The sequence below is a fragment of the Anas acuta genome, chromosome 19 (assembly GCF_963932015.1).
Source record: "Anas acuta chromosome 19, bAnaAcu1.1, whole genome shotgun sequence".
Classification (NCBI taxonomy): Eukaryota; Metazoa; Chordata; class Aves; order Anseriformes; family Anatidae; genus Anas; species Anas acuta.
The window spans coordinates 11,750,943-11,776,239 of record NC_088997.1 but is presented as its reverse complement, the minus strand read 5'-3'; the positions used below and the strand labels follow the sequence as shown (position 1 = coordinate 11,776,239).

Genomic DNA, 25,297 nt, shown 5'->3' with positions numbered 1-25,297 from the left:
AATAAAATCACATTTTCCCAAGAAGCTGGTAATTAGAATTAGCCACTGCATGAGCAGTATCTCTCCTAAAGAAGTCAATCCATTGTCAGCAGATGGTGTTTTTGATCATTCCTGACTGTTTTCTTTCATTGATCGTGCTGGTCATGAGGTGATTTGGGACAAGGCACAAGGACTAACAGTCTGCTTCTCCAGGTAAATACAATACTGGTGAGTCTTTTCTAGAAGAAGGAAGTGGGAATCAGAACCTGTTCTGCAATTCTTCAGGCTCTCAAAGCCTCTTAAAAACAAAATAAAACATGTATAGAAAAGGATTTTTTTTTGGTGCAATAGCATAAAAACCTGTGATTTATAGAGTATGTTGTATGTCCCCGAAAGAAACCATTAGTGCTTAGCTCTTCTTCCAGTAACTGCTGTGAAGTCTGAAGTAACCACAGCAGCAGCAGCAGCAGCTGGTGCCACTGCTCCGTTTGGAGGGGACAGCAGTGGGGCACCTCCCAGAGTGCCCCCTGAAGAAACTCTGTTCTGTCACTTTGCACAGGGAGAGCTCCTTGGGTGCTCTGGATGCAGGCTTGCAGGCATCACTGCAGCAGGACATACTACACCCTGTCCCCACCTAGGCTCCAGAGATCTCAGTACTGTGAGGCTACCCAGCCAGAGGGGCCCTGCTTCTTTGGAAGGGATCCCCTGGTCTGCAGAACACATAAGCTGATGCCTCAGTTTCCATCCTGGGTCTAGGTGAGATCACGTCTCAGGAGGACAGAGGGAGCAAGGGAATAACAGAAGTGTAAGTGCTCCTTCTGGCATCCAGACAGACCACAGTCACACTAGTGGAGACAAATCTAACAAACAGCCCCAGCCACATCCAAGTCCTCCATGACTGCAGGGCTCCCACAAAACCTCAGGATCAAGGAAAATGCTGTCGGTGCAGGGGAAGCACCAGCTCCTTGCGCAGCCCTTCAGGTACAGACAGTCTCCTGCAATGAGCTCTTCCAAATCCCACATGGTCCCAAGACCAGTGCCAACAAACCTGAGCTCTGCCAGTGCAACCTGTGTCCTGCCCCGAGATGCCACCATCCCTGGGGTCTGATCTTGAATACTCAGACTCCCTCAGCAAAATGGGCTCAGCCAAGTGCTCTAGTGCAACCACAGCCATCTGCGTGTTGACAGCCACATCGTCCTCCCTCTGCTTGTCAAAGAGATTGATTCTTCTGACTGCAGAAACTGTGAGTCACACCGCACTCTGTCCCCATGCCACCCATGGCAGAAGACACACCAAGACAACGGAGCATACTAATGAGACTGGACAGCCTTCCCCACGCCCACAGCTTGTTTCTCGCCCTCCACCAGCCCCACAGAGCCTCTGCATTGGGACCCTATGGCAGCACAGCTGGAATAGCGGGAGGCCCCACTACTCAGCGCAGAGCTGTCCTGCTGCCACTGGTGAGGCAGTGTGCACTGCAGATGGAAAAGCAAGGGATGACGAGACCAGCCCTGCCAACCCAACCCCTTTGGCCTTGCCACAGGTGTGCTCAGGCTGGCCTGAGACTCCACAGCAGGGACTTGCGCATAAGCCAGCTGGGCACTCATGTCTCTGTTCCCTCACCTTTGTCCTGGGACAGAGACTCAATGGGGTGACTCCAGAGGCTGTAAGGCAGGAGTACAGCGGGCATACCCCCTTACCTGGTGCCCCATAGCAGCATCACAGGCAAATACTCACTCTTTAGCTTGGAGCGCACTTTGTTCGCTGTCTTTTTTATGTCAGACATCAGCTCTTCCAGCTCTTCCTTTGTTTCTGAGGAGAAAGAAAAGAGCAAACATGGGTGTGTTGTAGACATTGCTAAAATCTGTCCCCCAGTCCCACAGTATATGGGGCCCGGAGCTGACAGCACTGCCCCTTCCTGGCTAGCAGAATTGATGGAGCACCTCCGCTCCATGGACCCAGACAGATTCTCCTCCCAAGTCCTGAGCCTGGCCATAACCCAGCTGCTGGCCAGGAAAACCAGGGGACAGAGAAGCTATACTGCAGGACTCCTGCCTGCACACCAAGCTAAACTCCCACATGCTCAGGGCTGTGCAGAAAGTGAAATGGAAGAGATACACAAGTGACAGTGCTGGTTCCTGCAGTGAAGAGAAAATCTTGGCTGCACACCAAAGCCCTTCTGCACACCGAGTGCCACAGTGTGGGACAATTTCCCTAGGGCTCTGACACGCTGGCAAGCCCTCCCCAGGCCATTATAAATGGTTATGTCTTCCTCAGGGAAAGTCTGGTGTTCTTGTGCTCGCTTTCCCTTTGCTCAGCAATAGGGATTTAGCTTGGCCATGCCTAGGCTCTCTTCTGCCCTGCAGCCAGCAGCTATCATTGACACTGTCTTAATAATAGCCAGTTTGTGCATATTCACTCCCCAGCCTGAATTCACTGCTTTTGGCAAAAATCTGTGAGCTGCAGTGGCACAGTGCCAAGAAACACTCCCGGTCCCACAGCCTTTATCTCAGAAATGGCTCTGGGGAGCACAACAGCAACAGGACTGTAAAACAATTCCATATTTCAGTGTGCAGGGACACAGAAGATGCAAATAAAAACAACTGCAAGTACATCCTTTGTCTCTGTACTCATTTACATCCCTATGTACCCACATCCTCCTGTGCGACCAGGCCAAAGCACTGTACATGCGGCTTCAGGCTCCCACTGGGAGAACAGCCCTATCAAATGAAGGGAGCCCATCATCAAGTCCCTGTGTATCTTCAGGTCCTTCTCTCCAAGATTGCAAAGGCTTTTACAGCAGTGATTCCCCTGGACTGTCAGGAATATTGACTTGGGTACAGGGAGAAGGAAACTAAAGCATATGACATGCTTGAGAGCAGTAAATCAGCTGAGAAAGCCCTGACTAACTGAAGAGGTTTGGCACAGGACTATCTATCTATCCTCTCTCTTATGCACAAACGTCAGAGATCAGGCAGTAATGCTCTAAACTCATCATTAAAAACACTGGAATTACTATAGTGTCTCTAGACACTTGTGTCTTGCAGGACTTTTCATTGCCACAGCATCTCCAAGCAACCATCCCTGCTTGGCAAACCTGGATTAGAACAAACCTCCTTGATCTCCATCATGATCCTCTCCCAGAAACCAGTGTCCTTGATGGAGCTGAGATGTGCACCTCATGGTTCCATATTTCAGAAGTTGCCAGACCCAGGCAAGAACCACAGCAAAGCTGGAGCAGGTCACATACCTCCTGTGCCCAGCACACAGATACCTGTCTGTGCTCAGCCTGCACAGACCTTTGCTCAACGCACCTGCAAAAAGGGCTCATGGCAAGAACCCCCTGCACTCCAACAGCATCCCACTTCAGCATGGGACCAGCACATAGGTGTAGAGCAGACACAGTGAGTCCCTCTCTGTGCTCATCCATAGGCTTGTGGCAGTTAAGCTGGCTCAACAGGGTTATGATTCTGTGATAACCCTGACCTGACCACGAGACCAGCTGACCCCAAAAGTCAGCTGCAAGACCAGCACATCACAGTGTCTCAGGATGCAGATACTAAAGAAAGTACAAACTACCTGCCATTCAAATATGATTTTTCAGAAATCCTGCTATCCTACCACTCCCTCTTGATTTTGACGGGATCAAGACTTAATTAAATAGAAATTTCTTTAATAAAGTCTAGACACATTAACTGAGTCATTTCAATGACTGTGGTGGCTTTGATGCTGTATGCTTCTAGCTGGCAGTCACAGGCTTAATTAGAAAATCATGATGATGGGAATGTACTAGGGGAAGATCACATCCTATCGATGCTTGTACACTTTTCTGACTCAGAGCTTAGCTTTAGCAGTGTTGGGAAAATGAGGAAATGAGCATGTCTGCAAATACCTTCTCCCAGGCTCTAGGAATTTCTAAACAAACCAGCTCAGCAGCCTCATTGGAGAAAGTGGTATGATTACATATTAGACAGAGATCAAGCTCAAAGGCATGGAAAGTAAGAGAACATTTTCAGTTTGAGTTCTCATTTAAATTACTACTTTTTTCTTTTTTTTTTTTTTCCATTCTTGAAAGTACTTGTAGGGCTGCCATGAACACAAGGACAGTTGAGAGCTGAAAACAGGAACATGAAAGGGGATCCCAATGCCATCTGCAGCTGCCCAGGAGGAGGAAAGATAGAAGCTAGAACCATACTCTCCTTGGAGGTGCAATGGAACAGGACAAGCAGTGATGGAACATGGGAATTTCCAATTAGATTGGAAAAGATTGCCATTGTGAACACAATCTGGACTCAGAGATTATATGGGATGTCCATCCTTACAGCAATTCATCACATGGCTGGACATAGGCCTGAAAAACCTGACCTAATGGCCCTGCTGGGGTGCACAAGACCAGGGACCTCCAAGGGTTGCTTCCCACCTGTATCCATTTTTGATCTTATGAAACAATTTCATGCAATTCACTGCCAAGTACTTTCCCCTCCCCCTGTTGATCTGAGGTGAGGGACATGCCACAGTAATGCCATCAGCTTGCAGGGGCACACCCACAGTACCAGCAGCTCAGGCAGGTGATGGGCCAGGCGATAAGTGGAGGGGCACGGGACAGTGGATTGCGCACTTTTGTAGGAAAGGCTGAAACTGCCTTTCCTCAACACATTTTCAACAGAACATCAAAGAGAAAACACTCCTTCTGGATGGCTTCCAGTCACAGGACTTGTGAGGATTACTTGGCGATCTGGCAGGCACAGGCTTCCCAGACAATTATTTTCGCACTGATGGTGTCTGTTTAAGTGACTCACTCAAGTCTATTAACTGTTCATGGAGAGTAACATTCAGCAACAGGATACTGAACTACCACAACATCACCACTGCTCTGGCCAAGGCCATCCTGCAGTGGCAGGCACAGCACACAGGGACAAGATGTGCTGCCCAATGGCAGGGCTGTGCTCCCTGCGCCCCACACACATCCTAGAAGTCAGAGCTGCTGCCCTAGGGCTAGGTCCCACTCCTTGAATGGTGGAATAGCAGAACATCCCAAGTTGGAAGGGACCCCCAAAGATCACCAAGTCCAGCTCCTGCTGGCCTGGAGCACTGCACAGGAAGAGGGATGTCCAATGGTCACCAGCAGTATGGGGCCATATCCCCAGTCCCCCCTGGAAGGCAAGCGGAGGCTCCTACAGGGGATGCTCTCAAGGGACTTCTGCCTACAGCCAAGCACTGGACACTGAAGTTCATCGATAACGGAGGGGGCAAAAAGTTATCTGGACAGCAGCAGTGGCACAGCAAGGGCATCACAGCACCAGATCTTCCCTTCAAAGTTAATCATGGGTGGCTGAAACCCACTCACCTGTGTGCTGGGAACCTGCAGCGCTTCTGAGCATCACCCCAACAACGACTACATACACACAGTATGGTTCTCAGGCATCTGAGCTTCCTTACTTGCTTGTTACTTGGATTAATGAAACATCACCTCTTGTGACCTGGAATTCTTTACTGATAACCAACCAATGCAATCAACAAAAGCACAATTTTAACTCATACCTCAGTTAACTAACAAAACCAGAAAAAAAGGATCTTTTTGGTAAAGATTTAACTCTTTCGATAAAAAATTAAAGAAAATCCTGACCACAGTTCCCGCAAGGACATTTTTTAAAAAACTAAATTCTCTTGTCTTAAAAGTCTTCTTTCATTTCTTGAAGGTTATCCTTGGCATGCCTGCTTATCTTGGCATTTACATTTGCAAAACATTGGATAGTTCTGCAGAGTGCAAACAAAGATGAAGCACAGGACCTGGCGATGGCCTGGCAGCCCACACAAATGATGTGGTCTCTGGACAAGCCACAAGCAAGATAGAATCCTCCTTGGGGCCTACAGAGCTGGTTGGAACTTCTATAGTGTTTTATGGCCTTAAAGTAATAAAAATGAAAACATCATTTTTGACGTTTGACTGGCTAGAAAGGCTGTTTCAGCCACAAGCCTTCACACTGTTGTGTGGAATGCGCAAACCTCCTGTACTGGCTGCCCCGCTCCCAATGGGAAGGGCCAAGCCCATGAAGAAAGAGCAGCCTTGGACACGCACTGCAAGAACCTGCCCCTCGAGTGGGTGCAGCAGAGCCAGCATGACCTGAGACATGGTGGCATTCAGCATGGCAAGGGAACAGGACACAAGTAGCATCTGGGCTGCACTCCCCATCTCCAGGAAAGGTTTCCTGAGTTCCTGAATGTTCCAGGTCATTACCAGAGCATCTCCCAGCACTAAGTGTGGGCAGCTGGTCAGGCTGGCTTGGCAGCGAAAGCACCAAGAGGGCAGATATGCCAACTGAGAAGTAACTCAGAAGTAAATGCCCTGCATTTGTATATGCACTTTCTAGATAAAGTCCCATTTGCCCAAAGAGACTTGGGATATTAACAAACCCTATACAGTCGTTAAGTTTTCAAAGGCCAATGTTCCTTCTTGGAAACCAAGTTGAAAGTCTAATATTGCAACTTATTTATTCAAGCTAAGTAAAACAAGAAGTAAAAATTAGATATGTATAAAATAGACATGTAAAAATAGACAGTGGGCAGGAGACAGCTGCCCACTTAACTTCCAGCATTACAGGAAGGACAAATACTGCTTGAGATGCATCAAGGAGAGGTGCTGCTGGGATTCAGTGTCAGTGCAAAACGTCACAATGCTTTTACATGAAAGCAGAACAGCGATGATGGGCACGAAGGTTAAAAAAAGCTCTTAAAGATCCCCTGGAACTAAAGGTGCTATCCTGAACACCTTGCCTGTACTGTCCAACAGTGTTTGGATGTAACCTGCAACAGATTAAAATCGTAGCCTTTGACTTTTTTTCTTTTTTTTTTTAAAGTCACTAATGAAAGAAGCAGGTGAGCTGTTTAACTGATATTTGTAGGTAATTCAAAGCTACCTACCAGTGGGACTGCACTAATAAAATATCGAAATATGAGTGCTGATGAATCCTGTTTCACACACCCAGGAAACTCAGCCTGCTCCTCACAGGCTGCCCATTCAGCAAGGCAAACACCCAACCGCAGCCACGGCAAGCATGGAAGTGTCCACATGGGTTCACTGTCAGGACCAGGACACTGGGTAGCTCTGCATCAATACCTGGGCTTTGTGATCTGCAACCACACACAGCCTCAAACACAGAAACCCATTGTGTAAAGCTCCTGGGGAGTCCCCATGCATGGCTATCCTCTGGCTGCTCCTGCTGCTCTTGTCTGGGCTTGGAGACAGCTGACCCAGGTGCCACGTGCCCAATGTTTCTTTAATTTCAGAATGTGCTACACATTATTTGTTTCATCAGCAATCACTGTGGCTGTTTTTTTATAATACAGCAGCACAAATTATGAGGTTGAATTTTGCTTGTAAAAAAAGCATTTAGCATTTTGTTTTTGTGATTAACTTGTGCAAAAGGTGGAGGAAATAGAGATGGTGCAGCTCAGTGCCTTGCTGTATTTCCTCCTTTTGGGAAACTGTTGGGTCTTGATTTTCTTTCCAATTACTCAGAGACAAAAGCAACAGGTTTTGTCTGGTGATGAAGAGCTAGAAGTGAAGGGGAGCCGTGCAAATGCCATAACCCAGTCTGGACATTTGTGTGAGCTGGAATTCAACTCATGTAACACCAGGGCTTCTGAGGCCTGTCCCACTTGTGGAGCCACCTAACAGGACAGCCACAGCAGAACAGTTAATGTCTAACAGCAAAGCAAACTGGAGACACAGCTTGCCTCTGGCACCCCAAGCCTTTCACATCACAAGCCAGGTACTCCAGTTTGTGGTTCCATAGGACCTGCTGTTTAGAGAATAGAGTACAATGCAAACTGAAGATCATAATTCTATTTGCACAGTGGTGAGACCCTCCCAAAACGTGGCTTAAAGCAGATAATGAGTCTGATGAAACCACAGCACCTTTGTACAGAAGCACTGTTCTGGTGTGTGCTGTGCAGGGGAGGGCAGATATTTGCCAGTCAGCTAATCCTGGGGATTCAACAGGCAGTAATTCATCCTGACTCATGCAGAAGCCATCTCCTCCAGGAGCACTGAATAAAGACAGAAAGATTTAAGATAACGAACAGCTCTGAATGGCTGCTCCCACTGTCTGCAAATGCAACCATCCAAAAAACCTGAGTCTGTCAGAGGTCTCCAGCCCTCCTAGCACCTGCCATTCCAGGAGTACTCCTCTGATAGATAAGCAACCTGGTCCTTCCGTGACCACGAGCTGGGTGGATGCCTCCTTCCAGCCTTCCTCAAACAGTGTAGACCGTGGTGGGATAAGGACTCAGAGCAGAGCTGACCTGATCCTCAGCAGGCAAAGATACCACGTGAAGTTGATCAGATCTATTTTTAAAACGCCTTGCTGAACTGCAGTAATTGTATTATCCTCCTTTAATTCTCTGTTGATCAAATTCCACTTCAAGTAGTCCATTATTTTGCCCAGAAGCAATGTCAGGTTAATCCGTCAATAATTACCCAGCTCATTCCATTTATCTTTTTATCTTTTTTTTTTTTTTTTAATTAATGTTGTGCCACCTTCTGAGCTCCTGGTGCCTATCAAGTATTCAGAGACTTATTGGAAATCAACACTAATGGCAGTGGCACCATCTTACTCATCTCTTTGAAAGCTTTCTAATCAATGATTACAGGTAGGTTAGATCCAGCAGGGCCTATTTTTGGTACCTAATGTTTAGCAACCATCCAAATTGCTGTGAGAATGTAAGAATTTAATCATCATAATAGTGATGGAACCATGGGTAATGGGTATAAACTGAACCACAGAGGTTTCATTGCCATATGAGAAAGAACATTTTTACGGTTCAGGTGACAGAGCACTTGAACAGGCTGCCCAGAGAGGTTGTGGAGTCTCCTTCTTTGGAGATATTCAAAACCCGCCTGGATGCCATCCTGTGTAACATGCTCTAGGTGACCCTGCTCGAGCAGGGGGGTTGGACTAGATGATCTATTCCAACCTCAACCATTATGTGGTTCTGTGATCTGGTGAACTACAGGCCCATCAGCCTGACCTCAGTGCCAGGAAAGGTGATGGAACAGGTCATCCTGAATGCAATCACACAGCATATGCAGGACAACCAGGGGATCAGGCCCAGTCAGCAGCGGTTCATGAAAGGCAAGTCCTGCCTGACCAATTTCATCTCCTTCTATGACCAGGTGACCCACCTGGTGGATGAGGGAAAGCCTGTTGACTTAGTCTACCTAGACTTCAGCAAAGACTTTGACATGGTCTCCCACAGTATTCTCCTGGAGAAGCTGGCAGTCCATGGCTTGGACAGCTACACTCTTTGCTGGGTTAAAAACTGGCTGGACCATCAGGCCCAAAGAGTAGTGTTGAAGGGAGTGAAATCCAGCTGATGTCTGGTCACCAGTGGTGTTCCCCAGGGGTCAGTGTTGGGGCCCATCCTCTTTAATATCTATATTGATGATTTGGATGAAGGGATTGAGTGTGACAACACCAAGCTGAGGGGAAGTGTCAATCTGCTGGAGGGTAGGAAGGCCCTGCAGAGGGAACTGGACAGGTTCAGTTGATGGACAGAGGCCAATGGCATGAGGTTCAACATGGCTAAGTTCCTCTGACAAGGAACTCATGGCAGTCATCGTGGGCACCACAGCCAAAGCCTTCATGGTCCCTTCCCCAGAGCAGGAGGTCCAATCCTGCCTTCACAGATGGTCTGCACCCAACACACCCACCAGCATGACAGCAACAAGGAGCACTAGACTGAGGAGAAAATTGGAAATGCCAAAAGCAACAAGACTGCAGTGACCAGCAAACTCAGGAATCAACTCAGCAGCATAACAGTAAACTCACTTGCTCCCTGTCTCACAGCTCCAAAGCCCTGGCCTTCCTTGCTCAGCAGCTCTCAGAGAAGGGCAAGTTACATCAGACTCATTTTGCTCCTGCAGAGGAGTTAGTCTGTCTCCTTTAATTATGGCGTCCCCAGCCTCTCTTTCTCTGCATGCTGGAATTCACCCTCCCCTGCCACTTAACTCTCCAGATTTCTTTATTTGCCAAGATTTGCTTCCCCATTTGCAGAGTTGCTCATTCTTCCCTAATTACTGAGCATGACATCGGGTTCTGCCTTACAAGCTTTTACACTTTGCCACAAGCATGTTGGCAGCTGGCTGGCCAAACACTGCTACCTGTCTAATCATTTGCATGCAAACTTAAAAATCTCTTTAAAATTTAACTACTGTGCAAGCAAAGCCATCTGCATAAGGTGAAGTACCTGCAGTCTCCTAGCAATTCCCCTGCTGACATGGGGCTGTGCAACTTTAACAGGGGCTTTGATGAACAACCCAAAAGTCCTGGCTGCAGCCCAACACCTCCATGCTCCAGAGCAACAGCCCCTGTATGGCTCCTGCTCAACCAGCCACCTTCTGAGGGACTCAGACAAGGATGTGCAGTGACACACTTCTGGCACAAAAACAACCTCCCACAAGAGCACTGACCAAAACTCACACTCCCACAGGATGTTACTAACCCTAGCATGACCACAGAAGCCCTTCTCACCAGCTTGCTAAGGAACAGACATCCTTCTCCCTGCAAGGGTGGCACTTCTATTTTTACATAGCAGGTTTTGTACTCCCTTGGGGGAATCCTCATACTGGGACATCTTCTGAACATCTGTGGCCATGCCTTGGGCATCCTGAACACTGTGTCACAGGACATGGCTGTGGTCCCCCACCTCATACACTACAGTTGTGGTGCATCCCAGCCCTCCTTGTCAAGCTGACACCAAACCCTCCCAGAGGCTCTAACCCAGGCTCTACACCCTTTTTCCATGTTAGCCTTTTTCATATTTCTGGCTGCTCTGGGAACAAAGCACGCAGCCCTTGCCTCCACTTCCTTATCAGATGTGCATGCTGTTCTGCAATGCAGCAGAACCTGCTCTCACAAGGAAAGTAACACTTTCCTGTAAGACTACAAGGCATAACTCTCAACTATGAGTGAAAGACTGCATTAATGCACCCAGAAAACACTCAGGAAAGACAACCTCCAGCTGTTACAGAGGCAAAAAAGGCACCGCTGCTGAGCCTATTTCAGTGAGGCTGAATTTAACACTACTCAGAAGGAAAATTAGGCTGAGGATAAGTTTTTAATCAAAGCAAAATTTGCAAGGAAGGAAAAGCAGTGAGGAGAGTGTCTTTAATATTCCTGTAGTACAAAGGAGTTTGGCTAAGCAGGGCAACATGGGTATACCACACCTGCACTGCCAGACTGGAAACTGAGAGCAGACAATTAAATATTCAGAGTCAGATTGAGAAAAAAAAATGATGAACAAGGTCCATTCAGGAGTCAGTCCTTGGTCAAGTTCAAGTCAGTGTTTTCATTAAGAGCTTGTAAGGCTGGAAGAAAATCCACTCACATCAACTCACACAGGAGGCACAGAAAAGCTGTGCTTGCCTTACATATATGATTTAAAAACACACGATTAATGACAAAACCAAGCTAAAAACCAATTACAGCAATACTGAAAAAGGACATACCTCAGCTGGTTCCAGAGGAAGGCAGTAATGCCCAAATCCAGGACCTTATATCTGGTCATCCACTTGGAGGACATTACAGAGAGTCAGAGAGGAAAGCAGCAGATGATGACAGGACAGTATGTGTGGGAACTGAAGGTGTTATGCTTGGGAAACAGCGACTGAGCAGGATTCAGGTAGACAACTGCCCACCCACAAGTTCAATGCAGTACTGTGGCAGGAGGACAGAAACGGCCTGCAGCATGCTGAGGGTAGACAGTGAGGACAGAAGGGGATCATGATCCCACCTCCAAACACAACATTGACCCTGCATCCCAGCAGTACTTCCACATTTCCTAGATGATGACACACCAAGAAGAAAAAAAAATAATCAAGTGTCACCGATGCTAGGAAGTAGGATTTCATCTAGGGAGGTAAGAAGATGCTGGCTGATTGCTGCACACGGGTTCTGGCCGATAAAAAAGCTGACCATACATGTGACAGTCTGAAATCTACCTATACTCAGCAAAAGATCTAGTTAATCCAATTTTCTGGAAGAAGTTCTCCAGCTGGTGTTCACTAATGCTTGGCTGGCTTGTTTCTTGTGGTCTGTTGATACTTAATCTGTTGTCCAATACCCTCCTTCTGGGGTAAAGGTCTCGGAAGATCCAGATTTCCCACACTGTGGAATAATTGCCTGAGGCGACTCAGAATTAAACAGATATTCACATTTTTAAGAAAAGGTAAAACACTGAAGAAGCTTCCAGGGTGGAGTGCATCTGCACTACAGTTCTCTAGGCCTCCAACCTTAGATGTTAATCACATGGGGGGAACTTGGTGTGATGACTCTAAGAGGAACAGTACGGAGCGTGGAGCAGAGTGGAGACACCGTGGCCAGGCTCTTTGATAAGATGGGATTGTTCTTGGGCACACCAAAACCAATAAACTGTACATTTGCTACCCTGAGCCAACAGCCTGTCATGTTTTTGACAAAAGGCTGTACTTCAGTGAACTTTTCTTATTATAACATCATTATAATACCAAAACACACCTCCATCCCAAAAGCTACCCACCTCCAAGATGCAATTGTCCCTCCCTGAGCATGCACTTCGAATTTCTCTGAGTCTATACCTTTAAACAAAAGCAAGAAAAATTTGCACCAATTGTAACCAAGATACGCATGATTAGAGTCACTCAAGCTCCACCTAAAAGACAGAAAATAATTTAAATTAGCTTAAGAGAGAGATGATGTTAGGGAAGATATCATTGCAACTTCTGGGATCAGTTTACAGGTGAGCCTCTCTTCCCCTCATTGAGATGCCTTTGGGTAATATTTGAACACTTGGTTATGCCAAGTGCCTCCCCGGGAAACTTATGAAATCTCTATAGAGTCATTTATACCTTTTAACACGTTAATAGCCAGGCTGTGTTACTCATACTTTTGGTATTTGTATGTGCTTTGCAGACCGTGAATTTATCACCAGCAATCCAAAGAACCTGTGTTCCTGTTGCTTTAATAAATTGCACTGGTCATTAAATCTAGCCGTGTTCTAGTTCTCATTGAGCATGACCAAACCCTTTCTAAGTGTGGCCACAGTAGTTCATGGAATGCAACTAGACTGAGGGTGTATTACGTTGTTTGTGAATCTGTAATAGTGATAATTCAGTACCATTCTTATAATAGCTAATTGGGCATCACTCCCAATTAGTTTAACCTTTAACGCAACACATACCACCTTCAGCTGGGCCACAGGACTGCCTGCCTGGTGCTGGGACAGGGAATGGGTTGCAGAATGTGGGACACCTGTGCACAATGGTTAAGGAGGGACATGCTTTTCTCATGTTTATCCCAGTCTGTGAACTTCTGCTGAAGACCATACACTAGCCATGTCCAGACATGGCCCACCTAATAAAGAAGATCTGTGTCCTCAGAAAGTTTTTGATCTACAGCTCATGGTCAGGTCCAAAATAATCACCAAACCTGCACTTTTAACATGTGGGGCTCTTTCTTTTTCATGGAGCACGTATCACCCAACTCCTTTGGCATGGGAGGATTCTGGTCTCTTGCTTTTGACCTGCCACAGTCTCCAGAGGTGGCACAGAGGTCCCTGCCAACTTGTACCATCCTGTGGTTCTGCAAGGATTTTTTTTATTATAAGGGTACCAAGCACTGGCACAGAAACCCTCCATTCTTGGAGATATTCAAATGCCATGTGGACATACTCCTGAGCAACCTGCTGTAGGTGACCCAGCCTTGAGAAGGGAGTTGGACCAAACAACCTCCAGCAGTCCTTTCCAACTTCAGCTGCTCTGTGATTCTGAAAAATTAAGGAGCTGTACCGGCCTGTGCTGTATCAGACCAGAACAAGCTAAGTTGTGCTATTCTGCAACTCTATGACATATTTGAAAAGCAATTGTCTTTCAGAAGGTTACATGATTGCCATGCAGCACCACTGGCACTAGAGTCCGAGCTGGAAAATAAGGATCAGTAAGGGGGACAGCCTGCACCTTGGTGGACACAAGCAAGGGGAGCTTTCTTATCTGGATACTAGCTGTCTAAGGCTGGTAAACCAACTGGCTGCCTCTTTCTCTGTGTATTGTATCAAAAGGTTAAGCCTCCTGGCCATAGCTTGCACTGGGAATATGCATCCTTCCATGGCTAAATCTTGATATGGTTTCCATGTTAAAACTAACGATCAATCTCTAGACATAGAAACAACGAAGCAGAAACACAACAAAGCACACAAACAGGACTGAATTATCACATTCTGGCAGCTCCTGCAGTTCTAAGGAGAGGAAACAGGACAGATGCAGAAGTTTCTGAGCCTTGCAAACTTCACCAAAGTTTAATCCAGTCTTACACACTTCATACAAGAAGAGAAGATGGGACAGTATTTGCCACCTGGGCTTACTGTGTTCACACTTCAGAATTGGGACTATAAATAATTAAGCACAATTTTCCCAAAACTTAGAAGAAAATAAAGTTGGTGAGGTTCTGCTTACGTTCAAATTGCTTTCCCACCAGGCTGCTTTCTTGTAGCATCCTAAGTTATTAAAAGCCCTTGCAGTACTCTCAAGACACAGAATTATCTCCCAACCTGGGAGCTCCAGGTTCCTTTCAGTCACAGTGAGATATATAATCCACACATGGTACCATTACTATAAGCACAGTCTTTTCAAGAACCCAGATGGATGTCAAGAATAAGGCACTTCTTACAGCTGTAACATTTTAAGAGATGTTAACATGCCTTGCATAAAAGTGTCCTAATTTCTGGCTTGGGATGAGCACACAATAGCTTCATGAGTCATTCGGCTGCATTCTTCCAAAATCCTACACCTATAAAGAAAAATCCTGGTTTCTCACATACCTAACATGCTTATCAAAAAGGGCACTATACAGTTCTGGCCTTTCTTCATGATTTAAAAACTTTAAGCTCAGTGGAAAAAAACAATACTACATCATTTCTAGGAGCTTCACAAAGAGCACTCCTCACCTTAGGATGTCACACTCCAGGACGCAATAGCGTCACCTCCTCCCATCATCACAGGCTGATACTTTTACAGGTAACGCTGCATAAAGGTAGGCCTTAGTCCCAAAAACTTGGGATTCAGCATGTGCTTTGAATTGTCTTTCATCAAAAAACTTCTCATTCTCAGTCTTGTCAATAGACAATAGAATGGCAGCTGGACAGGAGCTGCACTTACCTTCCCATGCAGAGTTAGTTTGGACTTAAAGGTCAAAATGCTACTACCTATATACCACTACAGGTCCTGAAATCCTCTGGCAGTTACCTGAACAATCAAATGATGGATCACTCTTTGTATTAAAGGTGCACAAATAAGTGGTTCACAAAAGCTAGTAATAAATGTCTGCACAAGATGTTCTTCAGCTGTACATACATCAGTATTAGCAGCCAAGTTTTCACAGAATCACAGAACTGTAGGGCTTGGAAGGGACCTCGGAAGATCAACGGGTCCAAACCCCCTGCCAAAGCAGGTTCCTCAGGGCAGGCTGCCCAGGTAGGTGTCCAGACAGGCCTTGCCTTGAATATCTCCAGAGAAGGAGACTCCACAACTTCCCTAGGCGGCCTGTTCCAATGCTCTGTCACCCTCACCGTGAAGAAGTTCTTTTGCATGTCAGTGTGGAACTTACTGTGCTCTAACTTGCAGCCATTGCCCCTTGTCCTATCCTCACAAACAACTCAGAAGAGGTTGGCTACATCCTTCTGTCCCCCACCCCTCAGATATTTATATACACTGAGGAGATCCCCTGTCAGTCTTCTCTTCTCCACTCTGAACAGACCCAGGTCTCTCAGCCTTTCTTCATAAGGAAGATGCTCCAGGACCCGTATCATCTTTGTGGCCCTCCGCTGGAGTCTTTCCAGGAGATCCCTGTCTTTCTTGTACTGGGGAGCCCAGAACTAGGCACAGTACTCCAGGTGAGGCCTGTCCAGGGCAGAGTAGAGGGGGAGGATCACCTCCCTTGACCTGCTGGCCACACTCCTTTTAATGCACGCCAGGATCCCATTAGCCCTCTTGGCCACAAGGGCACAGTGCTGGCTCATGGTCAACCTGTCATCCACCAGGACCCCAGGTCCTTCTCCTCAGAGCTCCTCTCCAGTAGGTCGTCCCCCAGCCTGTACTGATACTTCAGGTTGTTCCTTCCCAGGTGCAGAACTCTACACTTGTTCTTATTAAATCTCATTTGGTTTCTTCCTGCCCATCTCTCCAGCTAGTCCAAGTCTCACTGAATGGCAGCACAGCCTTCTGGTGTGTCAGCCACTCCTCCCAGCTTCGTGTCATTGGCATACTTGCTGAGGGCAGACACTATTCGCTCATCAAGGTCGTCGATGAAGATGTTGAACACGACTGGACCCAGCACCAACCCCTGGGGAATACCACTAATCACAGGCCTCCAGCCAGACTCTGCTCCGCCAATCACCACCCTCTGAGCTTGGCCAGTCAGCCAGTTCTCAACCCACCTTACTGTCCACTCCTCTATCCCACACTTTCTCAGCTTTGCTGGTAGGATGTCATGGGAGTTAGTATCGAAAGCTTTGCTAAAGTCAAGGTAGATCATAGAATCATAGAATCATAGAATATCCTGAGTTGGAAGGGACCCTTAAGGATCATCAAGTCCAACTCTTGACACCGCACAGGTCTACCCAAAAGTTCAGACCATGTGACTAAGTGCACAGTCCAATCTCTTCTTAAACTCAGTCAGGCTCGGTGCAGTGACCACTTCCCTGGGGAGCCTGTTCCAGTGTGCAACCACTCTCTCTGTGAAGAAGTTCCTCCTGATACCAAGCCTAAACTTCCCCTGCCTCAGCTTAACCCCGTTCCCGCGGGTCCTGTCGCTGGTGTTAATGGAGAAAAGGTCTCCTGCCTCTCGACACCCCCTTACGAGGAAGTTGTAGACTGCGATGAGGTCTCCCCTCAGCCTCCTCTTCTCCAGGCTGAACAGGCCCAGTGCCCTCAGCCGTTCCTCGTACGTCTTCCCCTCCAGGCCTTTCACCATCTTCGTAGCCCTCCTCTGGACACTCTCCAACAGTTTCATGTCCTTTTTATACTGTGGTGCCCAGAACTGCACACAGTACTCGAGGTGAGGCCGCACCAGCGCAGAGTAGAGCGGGACAATCACCTCCCTCGACCTACTAGCGATGCCGTGCTTGATGCACCCCAGGACATGGTTGGCCCTCCTGGCTGCCAGGGCACACTGCTGGCTCATATTCAACTTGCTGTCTACCACGACCCCCAGATCCCTCTCTTCTAGGCTGCTCTCCAGCGTCTCATTGCCCAGTCTATATGTGCAGCCAGGGTTTCCCCGTCCCAGGTGCAGGACCCGGCACTTGCTCTTATTGAACTTCATGCGGTTGGTGATCGCCCAGCTCTCCAACCTATCCAGATCCCTCTGCAAGGCCTTTCCACCCTCATCCGAGTCCACAACTCCTCCAAGTTTGGTGTCATCAGCAAACTTGCTCAAAATACCTTCTATTCCTACATCCAGATCATTTATAAAAATATTGAAAAGTACCGGCCCTAAAATGGAGCCTTGAGGGACCCCACTGGTGACCGCCCGCCAGCCTGACGCAGCCCCATTCACCATAACCCTTTGGGCCCTGCCCGTTAGCCAATTGCTCACCCATTGTATGATGTTTTTATTTAGCTGTATGGTGGACATTTTGTCCAGTAGGATCCTATGGGAAACCGTGTCAAAAGCCTTGCTGAAGTCCAAAAAAATCACATCAGCTGGTTTCCCTTGGTCCACCATACGGGTGATCTTATCATAAAAGGAAATCAGGTTAGTTAGGCAGGACCTACCCTTCACAAACCCATGCTGGCTGGGACCAATGACTGCTTTGTCCCCCAGGTGCGCCTCAATAAGTTTGAGAACCATCTTCTCCATGATTTTACCAGGCACTGACGTGAGACTGACAGGCCTGTAATTGCTAGGGTCTTCTTTCTGACCCTTCTTGAAAATCGGCACAACATTTGCCAGCTTCCAGTCTACCAGGACCTCTCCAGACTCCCAGGATCGTTGAAAAATAATTGAGAGAGGTTCCGCGATGACGTCCACCAGCTCTTTCAGCACCCGGGGATGAATCCCATCCGGACCCATGGACTTGTAGGGATCCAGGTGGAGTAGCAAATCCCGCACACGTTCAGGGTCAGTTGGGAGTTTGTCATCCCCACCGTCCCGGTCCTCCAGCTCAGGGCACCCTGGGTCCCGAAGCCCATCATCGGCATTGAAGACAGAGGCAAAGAAGGCGTTAAGCGTCTCTGCTTTGCCTATGTCATTGTCTGTGAGGAGACCTTCCCTATCAAGGAGAGGCCCTATGTATTCTTTAGTTCTCCTTTTTCCATTCACATATCTAAAAAAACCCTTTTTATTATCTCTCACAGACACAGCCAGCTTTAACTCTAGGTGTGCTTTAGCCACACAAATTTTCTTCCTACAAACACGAACAGCATCCCCCTGTATTCTTTCCATGTCACCTGGCCCTCCTTCCAGTAGCGAAACACTCTCTGTTTCCGCCTAATCTCCATAAGAATGTTCCTGGTCAGCCACGCCGGCCTCCTGCCCCGCCTGCCTGACTTGCGATATTTAGGAACTGCCTGTTCTTGTGCTTCTAGGAGGCATCGCTTAAAGAATGACCAGCACTGGTGGACATCGAGGCCTTCAAGAGCAGCTTCCCAGGGGACCTTGCTGACTAGTTCCCTGAGCAGCCTGAAGTCCGCCTTCCCCATATCTAGGGATGAGGTTTTGGTGGCACTTTTCCTTCTGTCACCGTAAATTTTGAACTCAACCACTTCATGGTCGCTATGACCGAGGCGGCCACCAATCACCACATCTCCCACCAGACCCTCTCTGTTTTCTAGCAACAGGTCTAGGAGGGCACCTTTCCTAGTTGGCTCTGTTAGCACCTGCACCAAGAAGTTATCATCTAGGTGCATCATGAACCTCCTGGACTTGCTCGTGTCAGCCGTGTGGCACTCCCAATTAACGTCTGGCAAGTTGAAGTCCCCCATAAGGACAAGGGGAGTTAATCTCGAGGCCTCTCTTAGTTCTGTAAAGAATAATTTATCGGCGCTATCGTCCTGGCCAGGCGGTCTGTAATAGACTCCCACAACGACATCCCCTTTATTCGTTCGTCCCTTGATCCTTACCCAGAGGCTCTCAACTTTGCCATCGCCGACCTGAAGTTCCACACAGTCCAGCCCCTGCTTCACATACATCGCCACCCCACCACCTCGCCTACCCTGTCTGTCCCTCCTGAAGAGCCTGTAACCATCTATCGCAACACCCCAGTCACAGGACTCATGCCACCAGGTTTCGCTTATGCCGATGATGTCGTAGTTGCGGGACTGGGCCAGTACTTCTAGCTCATCCATTTTATTCCTCATACTGCGTGCGTTCGTGTAGAAGCACTTCAGGTGCGTCTCCTTACACTCAGCACCTTGTGGATCTAACTGAAGGACCTCACTGGCACACAGCCCCTCTGATTCTAGCGTACCATCCCTTAGGTCTTCACCGGCGTGCCTGGTTTTAGCCCCTTCCCCCTTCGACTCTAGTTTAAAGCCCTATCTATCAGCCCTGCCAACTCCTGACCAAAGATCCTTACCGCTCTCCGAGAGAGGCGCATCCCATCAGGTGCCATCAGGCCCGGTGTAGCATAGACCTTCCCGTGATCAAAGAACCCAAAGTTCTGCCGGTCACACCAGTCTCGAAGCCACGAGTTTATATGATGACATCCAATGCTCTCCCCTTAACTACCTAGCTCGTGATCCCATCATAGAAGGCAACGAGGTTGGTCGAGCACGACTTCCCCTTGGTGAATCCATGCTGACTACTCCTCATAACCTTCTTCTCTTCCAATTGCTTGGAGATGGCATCCAGAACAAGCTGCTCCAATACCTTTCCAGGGACAGAGGTGAGACTGACTGGCCTGTAGTTTCCCAGATCCTCCTTCCTGCCCTTCTTGAAGACTGCAGTGACATTGGCTATGCTCCAGTCTTCAGGCACCTCACCCGTTCTCCAGGACCTTTCAAAGATGATAGAGAGCAGTTCGGCGATCACATCTGCCAGCTCCCTTAGCACACGCGGATGCATCCCATTGGGACCCATGGATTTGTGTGCGCTGAGCCCACTCAGATGCTCCCGAACCACTCCCACGTCCACCAGGGGGGAGCCCTCCATTTCCCAGACCCTTTGTCCTATTGCCAGGGGCGAGGAGTCCCAGGGGAGTATCCTTGAAGCAAAGAAAGCATTCAGTATCTCTGCCTTCTCAGTGTCTCCCGTGACCAGGACATCCCCCTCATACAGCAAGGGACCCACATTATCCCTAGTCTTACTCTTGCTGTTTACATACTTGAAAAAACCCTTCTTAATTATCCTTTATCTCTTTTGAAAGCCTCATCCCTAGGTGGGCTTTAGCCTTCCTCGTTGCATCCCTGCAGGCCCTGACAACACATCTATACTCCTCCCAAGAGGACAGGCCCTTTTTCCACATTTCATAGACCATCCTCTTCCTTTTGATCTTACTGATGAGCTCCTTGCTCATCCATGCGGGTTTCCTGCCCCCCTTCCCCAATTTCCTATTCCTCGGGATGCACTGATCCTGAGCATGGAAGATGGAAGAAGTGCTGCTTAAATGTAGCCCAGCTCTCACAAGCACCCTTGCCTTCTGGCAACCTATCCCATGAGATACTCCCAAGCAGGTCCCGGAAGAGGTTGAAGTTGGCCCTTCGGAAGTCCACGGTAGCAATCCTGCTTTTAGCCTTACTTCCTTTGCCTAGTTTCATCTGGAACTCCATCTCATGGTCGCTGTATCCCAAGCTGCCCCCAACCTTAAAAAAACAACCGTGGAGTTCTTAGCTTTCAAGCTTCTGCCATTTCTTTAATGAACAGATTGTGATTTCTTGGGTGAAGGAAGAGAAATACAAACTTCTTTCCCGCACTCCATTCCTTAAATGCTTGACTCTTTTTGCCACTTTTCTGCCTTTCTTCTCACATGCTCTTTATATCTCAGTCCAATACCTTTGCTCACTGAACTTAAGCACCTCTCCAGGAATTCCAAGTCCCGCTTTCCTTCTGATCTTCCCCAGCAGCTTCCAATCTCACATTTCAACGGGGTGCTCGCAGCGCAGAAAGTGACCCATGTCCCTTTCTGCAGTATGGTTAGCAGGGCAAGGGAGGTGATTCTCCCCCTCTGCTCTGCTCTCATGAGACCCCACCTGGAGCCTTGCTTTCAGCTCTGGGACCTCCAGCACAGAGACAAGGAGCTGTTAGAGCAAGTCCAGAGGAGGGCCACAAGGATGATCAGGGTGACCAAGGACAGGCTGAGGGATTTGGGGTTGCTCAACATGGAGAAGAGAAGGCCCCAGGGAGACCTTAAAGTGGCTTTCCAGTACCTAAAAGGGGTCTACAGGAAAGCTGGGGAGGGACCCTTTGTCAGGGAGCGCAGTGATAGGACAAGGAAGTATGGCTCTACACTGAAAGAGAGCAGATATAGATTAGATATTAGAGAGAAATTCTTCACTCAGAGGGTGGTGAGGCGCTGGAACAGGTTGCCTGGGGAAGCCATGGATGCCTCATCCCTAGAAGTGTTCAAGGCCAGGCTAGATGGGTCTTTGAGCAGCATGGGCTGGTTGGAGGTGTCCCTGCCTGTGGAAGGGGGGTTGGAAATAGATGGTCTCTAAGGTTCCTTCCAAACCAAGCCATGCGGCAATTCTATGATTTTCTCCTCATGAAAGCAGAATTCTCTTTTGCCTCTACCTCCCCTGCATTCACAGTGTCTCAGCACTTCTGGCTGGCATTTTTCTAAATAAATGAGTATTTTTCTAAAACCAGGCATGAGGCTTGTGAACCCCAGGGGTAATGTTAGGGCAAAAAATGGATCTGATTAAATATCTTATCATTTCTCAACAGGCCTGGCAAAACACAGATGACAGAATCAGGGTACTTACTGAGAAAGATAGAACATTTGGGGATAGACTCTGCAGTAACTGGTGCTGTTTATTAACCCTGCCTATAATTACACAAGTCAATAAGAAACAAATTAGCTCATAGAATCATAGAATATCCTGAGTTGGAAGGGACCCTTAAGGATCATCAAGTCCAACTCTTGACACCGCACAGGTCTACCCAAAAGTTCAGACCATGTGACTAAGTGCACAGTCCAATCTCTTCTTAAATTCAGACAGGCTCGGTGCAGTGACCACTTCCCTGGGGAGCCTGTTCCAGTGTGCAACCACCCTCTCTGTGAAGAAGTTCCTCCTGATGTCAAGCCTAAATTTCCCCTGCCTCAGCTTAACCCTGTTCCCGCGGGTCCTGTCGCTGGTGTTAATGGAGAAAAGGTCTCCTGCCTCTCGACACCCCCTTACGAGGAAGTTGTAGACTGCGATGAGGTCTCCCCTCAGCCTCCTCTTCTCCAGGCTGAACAGGCCCAGTGCCCTCAGCCGTTCCTCGTACGTCTTCCCCTCCAGGCCTTTCACCATCTTCGTAGCCCTCCTCTGGACACTCTCCAACAGTTTCATGTCCTTTTTATACTGTGGTGCCCAGAACTGCACACAGTACTCGAGGTGGGGCCGCACCAGCGCAGAGTAGAGCGGGACAATCACCTCCCTCGACCTACTAGCGATGCCGTGCTTGATGCACCCCAGGACATGGTTGGCCCTCCTGGCTGCCAGGGCACACTGCTGGCTCATATTCAACTTGCTGTCTACCACGACCCCCAGATCCCTCTCTTCTAGGCTGCTCTCCAGCGTCTCATCGCCCAGTCTGTACGTGTACGTGTAACCTTCACATCCCTAACAAGGCCATCCGTGTTGGTAAGAATGAGGTCCAGGAGTACCTCCCGCCTCGTCGGCTCCTCCACCACCTGTGTCAGAAAATTGTCCTCATCGCATTGTAGGAACCGTTTGGACTGCTTGTGCCTGGCTGAGATGCTTACCCAGCAGATGTCTGGGTAATTGAAGTCCCCCATGATGACCAGCACTCATGATCGTGAGGTTACTAGCAGCTGCTCGTAGAAGGCCTCATCGACTTCCTCCTCCTGATCTGGAGACCTGTAGTAGACCCCCACCACTGTGTCTCCCATACCAGCCCACCCCTTAATTCTTACCCACAAGCTCTCAACCTGTCCTTTACCCTCCCCCAGCTGGAGCTGGGTACACTCTAATTGCTCCCTCACATGAAGGGCAACCCCACCCCTAAAGAGGACATAGCCGTCGATGACAGCATTCCAGTCATGCGAGCTGTCCCATCACGTCTCAGTGATCACAACGAGATCATGGCCCTGTGACCGAACACAGATCTCGAGCTCATCCTGTTTATTTCCCATGATCCGTGCACTGGTGTACAGGCACTTTAGGGAAGCAGCAGGTGCAGTTACCCCGGGGGGGATGCAAGAAGAAGATACTGGACAGGGGATCGGGAACGCTACCTTCTCTGAGGAGCCCTCAGACAATCCTATGGGAGAGCTCAGAAGTTTTTCCCTGTCTTCAACATTGACAGTAGTGACGACTTCCCCCAGCCCTTCTCTGTCACCTTTAGCTTCCCTCCCTTCCCCCATAAAACCTAGTTTAAAGCCCTGGTAATCAGCCCAGAGAGCTTGCTCCCCAACACACTTGCGCCCCACTAGCTTGGCTGGTGTCTGTCCGTAGCCCACATACCTGGCCTCTCAAAGGACAGCCTAAGATCAAAATACCCAAATCCCTGGTCCAGACACCACCCCCTCAGCCAGTCATTTACCTGTCCTGTTCTGCTCCTTCTATCTGCACCCCAGTCACCCAGTGGGAGGACAGAGGAGAACACTACCTGCACCCCCGATCCCCTCAACATCCTCCCTAGGGATGCAAAGTCCTTTTTAATATTCTTCATTTTTCTAATAGTGGCTTCCTGGGATCCAACCTGGATGACTACATGAGGATAGCAGTCCTCCGGTTTAATGAGTCGTGGCAGAGCCTTCCTAACGTCTCTGACACGTGCCCCAGGAAGACAGCACACTTCCCTGGCTAGGTTATTTGGGAGGCAGATAGGAGCCTCAGTGCCCCTCAGCAAGGAGTCCCCAATCACCAGGACTCTCTGCTCTTTTTTTGTGGCACAGGTTACAATGCGGTGCTCCATCTGGCCCTGATCCTTATGTTCTGCACTTCCCCCAATCTTGACTCTCTTCTCAGGGTTGCTTCCCAGGTTTGGACTACTGTCCAGACCCTCAGCCTCTTCCACAACCTCCCTGAGAGCCTCAAATCTATTTCCCAGGGACACTGTGGGGGTAGGCGGCACTGTGGGTGTCGGGGGCAGACGTCTCTTTCTGCTCCGAGCCGAGACAAAGGTCCAGCCCCTTGATTCTTGCGGACAGTCTAGCCCTCTGTTCTGCATGTGTTCAACGGGGGCAGCCTCTACCCCTTGTTGGGACATAGGAGAGGGCTGCCAAGGAACAGCAGGGGCGGGGAGACCCCTCCTATCTGTCACCCTCAGAGACTCCCTCAGGCTGCCGATTTCTCGCGGCAGCCCAGCCACCTGCTCGAGGAGTCCCTGAAGCAGGGCACACCTGCACCCGTTTTGACCTGTTGGATTCTGCACCATTTGACTAATTATTTACCTCAATGCTGATTAATCATCTATTAACTCTTCATAAGCTCTTTTACCAGTAGGGTACACTCATAAAGTAATTCAATAAATGCTTCTAGCATCTACAGCTTCATAATATTAAGAACCAAAACCCTTCATAGGACAGTCCCAGCCCTGAAATCAAAGGAGGCCATATCCCAGCTGCATTTTATCTTCTTTCCCTGACAGTTACTTGGCCTTGCTTGAGCCACCATTATCCACTATGTGGTGCTCACAACAGAGTGATTCTCCAGATGCTGCCTTTTTTTTAAAAAAAAAAAAAAAATTATAACCAAAACAGCTCTTTTATTTGTATTTTTGTTAATAATCTGATAACTCAATTATGAAAATAGAGCTCTGCTCTACCTCTATGGGTCCTGGAAACTCATTAACAATGCTAAGAGATTGTAAGAAGCTTAAACCTATTAAGCAGGCAAAGCTGGCATTAAAAGTAAGCTCAAGGTTTACATGTATGCTGCTTGTCTTCAGAAAACAATTCCCTTCAGCAGACCCAGATGAGCTCTGGCAGGCAGGACTGGTGGGGAAGTCTCCAGGGCCACAGGAGAAGCACAGTCACTGAAATGGAAGTGTCTGGGCCACATACAAGCTGTGCTCTCATCAGAGAGCCTTGAAACCTGGTACAGTCCAGCCAGAATCTCCACAGCCATCCTGCCTGAACTGACAATAATTTTTCCCCATTTTCCCAACACATGGGAAC

General features: G+C 48.3%; 1 protein-coding gene across 2 annotated transcripts in view; it reads right to left on the bottom strand.

The window, feature by feature from the left end:
* Positions 1-25,297, bottom strand: part of STX1A (syntaxin 1A) — a 112,627-nt gene that overhangs the window by 40,287 nt on the left and 47,043 nt on the right. For both annotated transcript variants that reach the window (XM_068655926.1, XM_068655925.1), the window contains exon 4: positions 1,718-1,792. In XM_068655926.1, coding sequence (XP_068512027.1) covers positions 1,718-1,792 — 75 coding nt within the window. The remainder of the gene's footprint in view (positions 1-1,717; positions 1,793-25,297) is intronic.